General features: G+C 42.8%; 1 protein-coding gene across 1 annotated transcript in view; it reads right to left on the reverse strand.

Annotated features, from left to right (window-relative positions):
• Positions 1-6095: 6095 nt before the first annotated feature.
• XKR4 (XK related 4) overlaps positions 6096-14076 on the reverse strand; it is a 313239-nt gene continuing 305258 nt past the window's right edge. Inside the window, exon 3 of the mRNA XM_086336960.1 lies at positions 6096-8482. Within this exon, the coding sequence (XP_086193086.1) occupies positions 7536-8482 (947 nt within the window). The 3' untranslated portion in view covers positions 6096-7535. The remainder of the gene's footprint in view (positions 8483-14076) is intronic.

Below are 14076 nucleotides of genomic sequence, written 5' to 3' on the forward strand. Positions count from 1 at the left end.
GACCAAAGTGTGAGCTGCTAGAATATGGAATTCCTTCCACGTGTGACTGTGTATTGCCTGGCAGTGCCAGGCATATAGAGATCACACTTGATAGATGAATGGCTGAAGGAATTCTGATACTGAAAAATGCCTGATCCCTTTGGATCTCTGTCACCCTCATTTCTAAAAGAAGTGTTCTTAAGTAACATTGAAATCTCATTTAGATGCTTTCTCTATAAAAGTTCATGACACCTAATTTAACCTAACTTCATAAAGATCTGTTTAAGTCATATCAAAGTCAGAAGTCAGATTGCTTGTATTTTTAACATATTACATTTGGACTGATGGCTGTGTCTATTTTTTAAAATAAACATCAGGATTGAGATCATTTTTGGTTTATTGCTATGGCCACCTTTTTAGCATGAATTCAGCCCACACACACTACTTCCTATACAACAGAATCACTGAATGGGTCACAACTCTGTCATCCTGTGGATCCCAGGCACATTATGTCTAAGTTGAGGATGGAGAAGACACATACGTTATTTTATAATCCAACTCCACAAATATTTGGTAAATGCTATATTCTTTAGGTATAAACTTTTCATCTAAGAGGAAATTTCCAGATTTATATGATGGTTCAACTGGTGGTATAGTAATCTGTGTACATATTAAATTTTGTGACCTGCAAGATATTAAATGAAATTTAGGGTAAATTACGGCAGTGGAATAGAGTTATTTTATAATATGAAAATAACAGTGGCTCAGACAGAAAAGGATCAGCCTGCAAAGCAGAAAACCTGGGTTTGATCCCTGGGTTGAGAAGATCCCCTGGGAAAGGAAATGGCAACCCAATGTAGTATTCTTGTCTGGAGAATCCCACGGACAGAGGAGCGTGGTGAGCTACAGTCCATGGGGGTCACAAAGAGCCAGACACAATGGAGTGACCAAAACACACACACACACACACACACGCACACACAGTGTCACTCAAAGATTTCTTAGATTCATCTTTCCTTCTTCCTTTCCCCACCCCCATCTCTCTTTTTTTCCCCAGTCTGAAGGTCAAGGCAAGTAGTAGGGTTTGGCTGTCTTTCCCTTTACCTAACTGGAAGACAGTAGCATACATATAGATAATACAAGAAAAGAACCATCAGGCTAATTTGTATTTATCACTTATTTTAGTGCAAAGTAGAGCCATGGACGTGGGGAGAGACAGTTGTTTGGAATGAAATACAAGCATTTATCTGCCTACTCTGAATTAGGGGGTCGCAGTAAAATTCAATGACAAGTGATAAAGACTTGTTTCTCATCACTGACTTTTTTTATTTTTAACTTCTAATCTTGAAGGACCTTTTTGATTTTTAAATGAAATTCTCTTGAAAAATTGGATCGTCAGACCACATTTTTGTTTCTCCTGAGATCTTGCCAAGGACGGAAGAGATTTTGGTGGGAAAATATTCCTTGGTTTTCTAGAAGGATTTGCGGTTGTGAGAAGTCATGACAAGTTGTGTTTATCTCTCAGCTCCAGTGTTTCCAGCTATGGGACCCTTGCCTAATTTAGTGTCTGTGAGCTTAAGTTTTGTCTGTAAACGGAACTTAACTCATAGATGACAGAGAAGATGGAATGAGATCATGGAGATAAAGCTGGCTAATCCTTGATGCTCTTGGGCTCAGTCAGTTCCCATTAATACAGGGAAATGAATGGCGTAAGTCTTAGAGGGGTAGGGCAGGGGAATAACCAAAGCAAAAATTTGATTCAGTCAGTGTTTCTGACTTATGTTGGTATATTATGAAAATGATATCAGCAAAGCAGCTAGATATTTCAAGGACATTAACTGACCCTTATTTAGCAGAATATAGACCCAGAAAGGGGGCTTCCTAGGTGGCTCAGCAGTAAAGAATTCACCTGCCAATGCAAGAGACACAGGTTTGATCCCTGGGTTGGGAAGATCTCCTGGAGAGGGAAATGGCTGCCCACTCCAGTATTCTTGCCTGAAAAATCCCATGGACAGAGGAGTCTGGCTGGCTATAGGGTCACAAAGAGTGGGACACAACTTAGCAACTGAGCAACAACATATCCAGAAAAAGTTAAAGGTTTGATTTCTTGGCTAGATCGTTACATGCAATATTACAGAAGTTTGATTTTTTTTCCTTACGGAATCTAGAGAAAAAGCTTCAGATGGATGGTGAAACAACACGATGTCTCAAACACTCAAGGGAGAACTTCCGAACCCCTCATTTCTGTGGGTAAACGGCTGTTTGCCACGTCCTCCATTTGGCTTTCTGCTGTGTGAGAGCTTGCCTAATTGCTACAATTAGCAAAATTAAATGGCTCATTGTGTTTTTATACAATTCCACCCACATGCCACAGAGTTTCACTTTGGAGGCTGTTGATCACAGACACTTACTGCATCTTTCCATGAGCTCATTTTTAGGATAGCCCCTGGACAAGACAAATGTCCATAGAGAGCGCTTTGTGGGAGACAGTGCAGCCTGCCCAGTGAAGGAGAAGAGGTGCCACCCCAGTGTCCAGATGGTCTGATACAAGTGGGGACCAGAAACTTAGAACGGAGGGATGGGTTGGGGTGATAGAGAGGAATGGCCTATCCTTAGCCAGTTTAAAAGGCTCCTGCTTCAGATGGGTAGAAGTGGGGGGGAGGGTGCTATGAGTCACAAGCTGACAGAAGCCAACAATTTGATTGTTTTCAAATGTGACTCTGAGTTGCTGAAGATAAACAAACATGAGTCGATTTGCGCCCATCACTGAAATTAGAGAAATGACCACCTCAGTCCTGCTGTGTTTGCATTGCACACATCAACCATTCTCTGAGTTGTTTTTCTGAAAGACAGCCTGAGATATTTTTTTTTAAAGGCTTGAAAAACATTAAAATGCAGGCACCTCATCCAAATTTTATACGGAAACAGCAATTGTTAAGGGCAAAGACTCAAGAGAATGCCGGGGAACGTATATGTAATCTCAGAAATGGTTCATCAGATTAAAAAAAATCTCTGGATTCTTGTCCAAACATTGTGTCAGAACTTGTTTCCCTTAATGGTATTTGGTACACTGAAAGGCAAATACATAACCTTACATAATCCTGCTAAGGACACCAGATGTTTTCTTTACTCCATTCAATATGTTCAGAGAAAGAATCTTTGAAATGACTCAAAGGTATTCTCATCTCTCTAAAAACGAGCTTCTTGAGGAGTGGGAAAACTCATTCAAGTTAAAAATGCTAAATTATATCTAGATATTTCCAACTGAAGAAGACTCTTGAGAGTTCCTTGGACTGCAAAGAGATCAAATCAGATAATCCTAAAGGAAATCAACCCTGAATATTCATTGGAAGGACTGATGCTGAAGCTGAAGCTCCAATACTTTGGCCACCTGATGTGAAGCTGACTCATTGTAAAAGACCCTGATGCTGGAAAAGATTGAAGGCAAAAGGAGAAGAGGGTGGCAGAGGATGAGATGGTTAGATAGCATCACTGACTCAATGGACATGAGTTTGAGCAAATTCTGGGAGATGGTGAAAGACAGGGAATTCTGGTGGGCTGCATTTCATGGGGTCATAAAAAGTCAGACATGACTTAGTGACTGAACAGCAACATTTCCAACCCAAGTTCAAGTGTGTTGATGTCTTACAGACATGGATTCTACACTTGAGCTGATGCTGAAAAGGAGCGGGAAAAAACTTTTTATCTAAAAGTTTATGTGTCAATAACATACATTTATATGCATTAACAACAGTATGTATTTTACTTTTTATCCATTAGTTGAGTGTGTACATATATTATATGTAATATGTGTGTTATCCATACTAAACACACGTCTATACAATATTTTTTTAAAAAGTCATTGAGATTTCAATTATTCCTATTCACTTTTAATTGGTCAGTGCTATTACTTCATTTATTCATAGAGCCAAAGAAATGGGCCATTTAGAAATTAAGTATAAATACATCTTCAGATCATCTCTGTATTTTTCTTTTGCTAATACTTGAATTGCATATTCTTGCCATGTCGGTAGGAGAATTTATTTCATTTGTTGGGTTCACAGCAACATCATAAAAGAAGAGTTACAAAGTGTCTACAAAGTCCAGGTTACTGAACTAGATAGTACATAGTTAAGAAGAACAACAGGAATGGGAGAAGATTTAAAGGACATAGTCATTTTGAGGGACCAAACTTTGACTTACATTGAAATTTTTTTTTTTTTCTTCCACACAAATTCTTAAAGTCTCAGTGTGGTTAGGATACATACAGTCCTCAACTTAAGTTTCATTGAGAAATGTTCATTTAAAAGTGAAGAAGATTTATAATATTTCCTTTTAGAAAACTCATGGTCCTATGCAAAATTAATTACTAAGGACAGACCCTTCACCGCACCCCTCCCCCAAGTGACCCAACAGACCCAGCACATGATGTTGGAGCTCACAGATAAAGAATCCAGTGTTTCCGATTTGTATGCTAACAAATTTGTAGGTTCCAATTTGTAAGGCCTGTTCCTTTTGGATTCTTGAGCTACTCTTGTGGAAAATTTAGTGGTCAACTGAAAATAAAATCTTAGGGTTTATACTAGAGTATAAATATGAAAATCAAACTTTGTTCCTTTGTACGTTGACAATGTCTCTTTAAATCCTAATACTGGAAATGCTCTGTTATCAGTGTATCTGAAACAAATACATGCTCGATGGCAACACAGTGCTTTCTGAATCATGGAAGCAAGATTAAGCCATGATTCTCCTTGGAAGTAACATTTGTTGTCGCGTTGTTCTTGACTGTAATCTTGAGAAGTCTTGTTATTTATGACAAGATGTGGAGATGTCATTTCCTTAACAAGTATTTTTGATTAAACCCTCACCTTTTAAGTATGTTGGATAACAGAGTATTTACAGTATTTGGTAAAATCACTGAAAATATCAAACTTCTTGCACTCTCCTGACTGCATTCTCACTTTGAAGACAAAGCACAGTACAGCGTTTTTTTAGTCACACGGCGCTCATTTTGATTCTTCACCTGTTAAACGAAGGATCAAGTTGAGAAATAACTTAGGATTTACATGATCGAAGAGTGATGGGACCTGTTGTGTTTGTTGACTGACATTATCATCTGCGATTTACTCATGGAATCAAAGGGATAGTTCAACTGAGCAATTTGGTTTCCCAAAGATCATTAATTATGAAGCTAATGACCCACGGGCTGGCACCAAAGTGAAGAATTTGCCAATATAATCATTTTTCCCTTCTAGAGTGGGGAGTGGAATGTTTTTGCCTATTGCTGGCAGGAAGAGCATCTTTCTGGGCCTTTCCTGGTGACCAGGTAACGTTTTCACATCCAAACCAAAGATTATTTTTTAGTGGACTGCTGCTTGGAGGATCCATCATGGAGTACTAGGAAAATATGTCTACTGATAAAAATCATCTAATTTTTAAACACTGCCTTTGGACTTAGTACCAAAAAAAGTCCTAGTTCGAGCCCTCTGTCACTTGCTGTGGGTGTCGTCATAGGGACGGCTGCCTCTGTACGACACAGTCATGACAGGTAGTGGCTCTAGAACTTGACTGTTTAAGTGAATTGGACAGTCCAGATAACTGAATAATTAAGTTAAACTGACTTTTTTTTTTAAAAAAGTGACTTGACTAATATTTAGTGCATCAGTTGGGTAGATATAAAACTGGGAAAGGACATCCAAGACATTGCCCGCTGTGGTCAGGTTTGTCATAAGAGATGGAAGAGTCATCACTTCCATCGTTGGTTTCCTGGGAAACATTGGCCAGTCTTGACAAGCCCTTTCTAGTTAAGCTGATTCTCTCGTCCCCTGATATTCTGATAGCACCCCTGGCCAGGTTCCTGGGGGCACCGACATGGCAAAGTAGGATGATCTTGCAAGAAACATGTGTTCTCGATCTGCTGAGGCAGGCAGATGGGATCTGTGGACCAGTTTCTACATCCCAAGTAATTATGATGCTTAAAGTATTTTAAACGATCCCAGGTCTATAAAAAAAGTGATGATGCCTATATGTATACCCTATATTTTTTATTACAAAAATATTGAAATAATCCATGAGTTATTCCACTCTGCACCAACTATAAAAAAATACTATCAAAGTTTGACCGGCACTTTTAATGCAACAAAAAGCACCATGACTGGGGGTGGCGGGGGGACACTGGGAACAGAAAGTGGGGAATGTTTACTTGCTGGACAGAGGTATTTAAAACCCAGAAGCTTGTTGTAAGAGTGGGACTTTACAAAATGACTGAAATACAGATCTTAGCTGGATCTAGTGATAAGCCCTCAATCAGTTCACAAGGGTTTTCTCACAGCATATTCACTGCACCTGTGGGCTCATACTTACACAAATGTGTCCCAAAGCCTCTAAAAGACACATCACTTCGACCTTGGGGGTGGGGGGAGAGGGTCCTTTACACAAAGAGGACTTGACTGTTTGAGCAGTCTTCTGCTTTGGTGGGGCTCACGCCACCCATGCTCAGCCGTTCAGGGCTTTCCCGTCAGTCTCGTGTTGGATGGACTTTGGCACTAGAAGGGTGTGGCATGGCGTATTCTGAAATCCTGCCTGCCCACCATCACATAGAACCTCCATTCCTGCACCTGAACACTGGCTGTCTCTCCCGCCGCTCCACCCTGACCTTCCCGTGTGAGCTGCACAGGCCAGGAAATCAGACACTCATTCTGCCTTTTGCTCCCGCTTCCTCTCCGTGGTTTTATTACGTGTTTTTGCAACTGAATACTGCATCCTGATTATCACTGAATTTACGTCACTAAGGTATCAAGCTCCTTGGTCTTGTCAGAAGCCATCCATGGGCTGCATAGGATTTCTGTAATAGGAGATGTTCTCAACTGAAAATTTAAAATGAAAAAAAAATCCCGATGTGTGTTGAAAACGAACCATTTCATCAATTCTAATACATGTGTAAACACACTTGGGTTTTCTGTCCATTGGGTAAGGTTTTCACATGAGGATGGTTTATGAATTCTTTCTAAGCTTCACTATATTTTTTTTATTTGTTTGTTTTTTGTTTTTCTGGAGTCTTGAGGGATGTTTTCTCTCTTAGTTTTCCTGCAGGAATCACAGCTTTGCATCAAGAGAAATCACCTAAACTGTTTTGACAGAGGATTGGCATGTGTGTTAGTGTGTGTGTACTCGTGTGTATGTGTGATTCAGTATATTTTTATGCAAAGATCAGTTAACTCATCCAAACACCCTACTGATTGGAGGCAGTATTTCCCATCACAACAGTACCCTTGGATGGATGTGCTGAAGATTGAGCTGGAGGGGTTGGCGGCAACAAGGAGTCCCACTGAGCTGGGCTGTTCCCTTCAGACAGAGTAGGAGGGTCTTGGGGCTGCTCTTTGAAAAGAGGCCAGCAGCGGGCACTCTGCTGTCCGAGGGTCAGACACGTATCCGATGAGGGTCAAACTGGGAGTCTCACAGCCCAACGCCCTGCTCTAGGGGAGAGTTTCCTTATTGCCACAGCCCTGCTGTCACCCCTCTGTCTGGAGGTCGTGGCCCCTCCAAGTCCTCTCGTTTTATAAAGTGGTCTCATACTCCAGCCGCTCCTGAATGAGAGCATCGTCTTTGTACTGCAGCCTAGGAGGAGACGGCGAACATTCAAAGGCTAAGATGGCCTTTCGGAGGCTTCGGTCCAAAACGTGTCTCTCCCACGCTGGGTACCTATTCCTGAACAGGTCAATCTTAATGACGGATTCTTCAATCCGTGGTGGGCGAGAGGATGGGGTGGATGGGGCCGTGGGCCTCACCTGAAAGACAGGGACACACCCATCTCGCTCTGCGAATTTCTGGTCGCGGTCGCCGGCGACACTGCGGTTGTTGGAGATGGACCGCAAGGTGCTCGTGGCCACGTCTGGAGGCAGAGCGAAGGCAGCAGAAGGGTCCTCGCAAGCACAGCTTGGTGACTGCCCAAATCGGGGTCCGTTGGGGTGAAAGAAGGCATAATACATCAGCATAAAAACCACGCCGGTTAAGAAGCTGCTGAAGACCACGCACAGAGCCGGGATGGCAAACGCGTCCGCGATCTGGGGAGCCTTGTAGAGGTACCAGAGAGCACTCAAGGCTGTGTTTTCCAGAAGGATCACGAAATAGTAAATGAAGAGCCTGCAGCGTGTCCTGCCTTCCTTGACATTGAACCAGCTGAAGATGTAGATAATCCCCACCACCATGTCGAACACGATCTCCTCCCACTTGGTGATGCAGAACTCCGTCTCACAGTGGACGATCCAGAAGGTCATGATGCACCAGTGAAGGACAATGAAGATCCCAAAGTAGAGCTGGAAAACCGAGGCGAAGAGGGCAAAGGTGATGACCCTGGCCGCGATGGTGAAGAAGTGCCAGCAGAACTGGATGACCACGGCCATGTAGCTGATGGGCTTCTTATCATCACGAGAGTCCCGAAGGGCCTTCTGGTAGGAGGCCAAGGCCCAAGCCAGGGATACCAGGGAGGCTGCCGCTGTGAAACCTACAAAGGCAAGCAGGAAGACAAGCTGTCAAAGGTGCAACACACTGGAAAGGAGTCACATGGGGCTGGGGGTTTGGGACAGGCTAGCTTCCACCGCAGCAAAGCACTTCATTTCTCTGAGTTTTAGCTGGACTGTAGATGGGACTCCTAGGATCTGTCCTCCACGGTCCCCCACCATATGCAGAAGACATGGAGCTGATGAGAATGCTCCTCACGATGAGAATGGGATGTGGGGGCTGGAAACGGGGAGGGGTGTTAGCTTTCTGTGTATTCAGCAAAAATAGATTCTGGAGGTCGTTTTGTTTGGTGGGAATATAACTGTGGACTGCATGTTGATAGAACTGGGTGGCTGTTTCAACATTGCCACTGATGACCTCCATGACTTTGGACAATGATTTAAATTGGAATCCTCATTTAGAAGGTGGATAATCTCCAAGGCTCCTTGTCAGCTCTGGGATGCTGTGATTGAAAGGAACTAATAATCACAGGAAAGGCAAGGGGCTCGTTGGTTACCTTTCTGGTTCTAAACAGGAATAAATGTAGCTCAGTCCCCAAAGAAAGTTAATTATTTCTTGAAAATAAGGCAAGGAGTCCGTGGGGTTTCTTGTGGCACCTGGTGTGCTCTATGCCCTCATGTGATCTGGGACTCTTTCTACAGCTTCTTTCTGCTTCGAAGAAGAAATGTCTGCTCATTGTCACTCGTCCTGTAATCTTTCACAGATTAAACATTGTGCAGAAATCACTTATCAACTGTTTTTCTTATTAGGCAGTGAGCCCATTTAGTTAGTATTCTCCCTAAAAGTATGTTTCCAGATAAAAAAAAATATATTCTTACTGCTTCCCTCCACTCATGCTCCACCTACTACACTTGAAACGTCACCTTTGTGGTCCTGATGTGGAGAAGGCTCTTCTAAAACACATCACCTCCTTCAGGAGGGAGGGAGAATTCCACTTTGTCGCTTAAAGGTCAGATCAGTCTGCCCTGCAATTAGTTTATTAATAACGACCCGTAGCACGAGTCGTAACAATACTTGTGTATGTGTGTGTTCTCAGTCTTATCTGACTCTTCGTGACTCCATGGACTGTAGCCCGACAGGCTCCTCTGTCCATGGGATTCTCCAGGCAAAAATACTGGAGTGGGTTGCCATGCCCTTCTCCAGGGGATCTTCCTGACCCAGAGATTGAACCCGGGTCTCTTGCATCGCAGGCAGATTCTTTACCATCCGAGCCGCCTGAGACCACATGGGCTCGTCCTTTCAGTTTACTTTAATCTAGAATGTTTCCATAGGCTTTGTCTTTTATCACTGGACAGTTTTTGAAGAGTACATTACCTAAAGAAAAGAAAGAAAGAGAGAAGGAAGGAAGGAAGGCAGGCAGGAAAGAAGGAAGGAAGGCTTCTAAATACAGTCAGAACCACAGGAAGAGATATGCAAAAATTTTGCCCATTCTTCATTGCTCTCCTCTTCTGCTTTTGCAACTTCAGTCTGAGCTGCAAATGCCAAAACATTACGAAATAAAATCTGTTCTCCCGTTGTGTTGTTTGTGGCTTGGGCATAAACAAGAATTCTTGGAAAAACCCAGAGAATGCTTTATGTGGATTTATAGCCTAATTCCCTAGATGTAGGAGGTTCAGGGAACTGAACCACGCACTCTAAACAGAGACTCTTTCCCTCTCCTTAAGGAGTATAGAAGGGCAGCTCTCCTTGCCCCCTCAACCTTAACACAGGCCAGCCAAGGGTTGGTCTCAGGGTTAGGACCCATGTTCACAACCGAACTGCAGCTAGTGAGAAAGGGCTTTTTCAAAAAGCTGTTATTGTGTAAAATTTCAAGCATATACACTAGCAGAAAGAATCACAGAACAGATAAACCCTGCAGGCTCAGTCAACTCAAGGGCCTAAGTTCTGAAATTCTTCCCGAGGGAAGTGTGAGTTTTGGTCGGCAGGGGGCGCCTCTTGACAGCACCTCGACGGGCGCCTTCCTGAATCTTCCGAATGCTTTGTCTTCCTTTACTGGGAGACAGAAGAGCTGTGCTGGGACCTGATGTTTTCTCTGCTCTTCTTGGGAAGCCTGGCCTGGTGGCTCTCGGCCCGACTTCCTCTGGCTAAGTCGGTCCCCCAGCCACCCTGCCAGGTTTCCCTCTTCTAGGAAGATAGAAAATGCTGTGCTCAAACTTGAAAAAAAAAAACAACCCACTACTCAGTGAGAATTTAAGCGTCATTCCTTTCCGTAGGGAAGCCAGTCCCAATCCCTAATCTGAGTCCAGCACCCCACCCCCTGCTGACTACAAGCGCACACCACACCCTGCACTCTGCACACTTGGAAGCACTCAGGGAAACAAAGACCCAAAGGGAGGCTAAATAACTTGCCTGAGCTGATGTAAAGCAGACAACCAAATTCACAGATTCCAAACTGTGCACCACGACCACAGGCTGGGATCGGATTGGGGCCACGACAGGTGAGAAGAGTATAGACTAGCGTGTGCCAGGTGTAGAACTCCAGGGCTAACAGCCTCGAGGGGCGAAGGTGATCCCGGAGTGGTGCCGCCTCTCAGGCTCTGGCTCTGAGGGCTCCTATCACACCCGCTCCTTCAGGCCCCCCTTGAACATGCTTGTTCCCAGGTCAAGGGGTCCCATTCTGGTTCTTTTCACAAAATTGACCAGAAGCACAAGCTCCTAGAAGAAAAACCAGGCCTTTTTCATCTTCACATTTTCTGGACTAAAACAGTCCTAATTTTTCTGATTTTTTTTTAGGCTTGTGGGATGTTAGTTCCCCTCTCAGGAATCGAACTCAGGCACTGGGCAGTGAAAGCATGGATTTCTAACCACTGGACCTGGATTTTTAATCTGTGGGAAAATGTTGCCCAATTCAAGCTGATTATAGAGCAAAGAGTAGCAGGTCATGAAACCAGAATGGTTTTCCATTTCTTCAGCATGCTTAGAGCTTGTCTCTTAGTTACAGATATAAAAGCCAGAGATCCACTTGGCTGGACTCTTTATCAAATTCACCTAGTTGAAAGAGTATAATAACTGAAAAAAACATAAAACCGCCTATGCTGTGATCTTTGTGGAATGAGGTAAAGCAAAGAAAAGTCATATGAACTCCACTGGGTCTAAGATGTTCGAAATCTCCTTGCATGGAAACCGTTTTATCTCTTTTTTAAACCTTGTAATAGTTCTGATTAAAAATATTTAAATGCTTTAATATGTTTAATTTTGGTAGGGATACGCATTCTCCTCGTAATCCATCCCAAGGAGTTCAGCTTCTTTGCAAGGCAAATTGTAAGGCTGCTAAGGAGTTGATAAGGGAAATAATGGAAATTTAAAAAAAAAATTTTACTATGAAAGCAGTTGAAGAAAGTTGTGGGAAGAACCAAAGTGTCTTCTTCTCTTTAAGACATGTGAAAAGGAATTTCCTTTCTTTTTTAAAATTTTTAATTGGGAGATAATTGCTTTACAATATCGTGTTGGTTTCAGCCATACGTCAACATGAATCAGCCATATATATGTATGTATGTATGTGTATATATATATAGGTCCCCTCCCTCTTGAAACTGCCTCCCACCCCCCACCCCATGCCACCTCTCTAGGTTGTCACAGAGCACTGGGTTGAGTGCCCTGTATCACACAGCAAACTCCCACTATTTTACATATGGTAATGTACATGTTTCCATGCCACTCTCTCAACTGGGATTTCCTTCTGAATGGAAAAAACACAAGTTAGGTGACCTTGAGTAGCTGCAGCCCATTTCAATTTTTAAATTATCTTTAGATTAAAAAACAAAAATTCCCAGGAAAGCAAACATGCTGTATATAAGAATTTGAAAACATCTAATGCTGTTTCTCTAGGGAAAAAACATTCTGTTCTTAGGAGAAGGCAAGGAGTCACCCTTCTTTGTACAATATTACAAACTTCAACCTATATTTACACTGAACATAAAAAGATGATAGAAATGACTACTCATAAGACATAAAATAGGGCTTCCCTGGTGACTCAGTGGTGAAGAATCTGCTTGCCAAAGCAGGAGACACAGGTTTGATCCCTGGTCTGGGAGGATCCCACATGCGGTGGAGAACTAAGCCCGTGTGCCACAACTACTGAGTCCACATGTGGCAAGAGCTGAAGCCCAGGCGCCTAGAGCCCGTGCTCTGCAGCCAAAGAAACCATGGGAATGAGAAGCCCACAAACCACAACTACAGAGTAGCCCCCTCTCGTCACCACTAGAGAAAAGTCTGAGCAGCAATGAAGACCCAGCACCACCAAAAATAAATACATGAATATTAATAAAAAAGAAATATCCAATGCAGATGTTTAAAAAAGACACAAAATAAGTAATCTGAGATCCCCAGCAGAGTTAAATTTTCCTTTATGTGAACATGAAGTTGCTCAGTCGTGTCCGACTCTTTGGGACCCCATGGACACCAGGCTCCTCCGTCCATGGGATTTTCTAGGCAAGAGTACTGGAGTGGGTTGCCATTTCCTTCTCCAGGAAATCTTCCCAACCCAGGGATTGAACCCAGGTCTCCTGCATTGTAGATAGACACTTTACCGTTTGAGCCACCAGGGAAGTCCTTTAGAGTCAGTTTGTTTCCCACACCATTTATTTTTTCACAATCACTCTCTTTTTTCCTTTAAGTTTTTCTCTGCTGGATGGTAGGGAGCTTAGTGAGGGCAAAATGAAAAGAAATAATGGTATGGACCTAACAGAAGCAGAAGATATTAAGAACAAGTGGCAAGAATACACAAGAAAACTATACAAGAAAGATCTTCATGACCCAGATAATCATGAAGGTGTAATCACTCACCTAGAGCCAGGCATCCTGGAATGTGAAGTCAGGTGGGCCTTAGGAAGCATCACTACAAACAAAGCTAGTGGAGGTGATGGAATTCCAGTGGAGCTATTTAACTCCTGAAAGATGACGCTGTGAAAGTGCTGCACTCAATATGCCAGCAAATTTGGAAAACTCAGCAGTGGCCACAGGACTGGAAAAGGTCAGTTTTCATTCCAATCCCAAAGAAAGGTAATGCCAAAGAATGCTCAAACTACCACACAGTTGCACTCATCTCACACGCTAGTAATGCTTAAAATTCTCCAAGCCAGGCTTCAGCAATACGTGAACCGTGAACTTCCAGATGTTCAAGCTGGTTTTAGAAAAGGCAGAGGAACCAGAGATCAAATTGCCAACATCTGCTGGATCATTGAAAAAGCAACAGAGTTCCAGAAAAACATCTATTTCTGCTTTATTGACTATGCCAAAGCCTTTGACTGTGTGGATCACAATAAACTGTGGAAAATTCTGAAAGAGATGGGAATACCAGATCACCTGACCTGCCTCTTGAGAAACCTGTATGCAGGTTCAGGAAGCAACAGTTAGAACTGGACATGGAACAACAGACTGGTTCCAAATAGGAAAAGGAGTACATCAAGGCTGTATATTGTCACCCTGCTTATTTAACTTATATGCAGAGTACATCATGAGAAACGCTGGGCTGGAGGAAGCACCAGCTGGAATCAGGATTGCCGGGAGAAATATCAATAACCTCAGATATGCAGATGACATCACCCTTATGGCAGGAAGTGAAGAGGAACTAAAAAG

This window comes from Bos grunniens, chromosome 14 (assembly GCF_055505025.1).
Source record: "Bos grunniens cultivar Pamir isolate PY7600 chromosome 14, Bosgru_T2T1.0, whole genome shotgun sequence".
Lineage (NCBI taxonomy): Eukaryota > Metazoa > Chordata > Mammalia > Artiodactyla > Bovidae > Bos > Bos grunniens.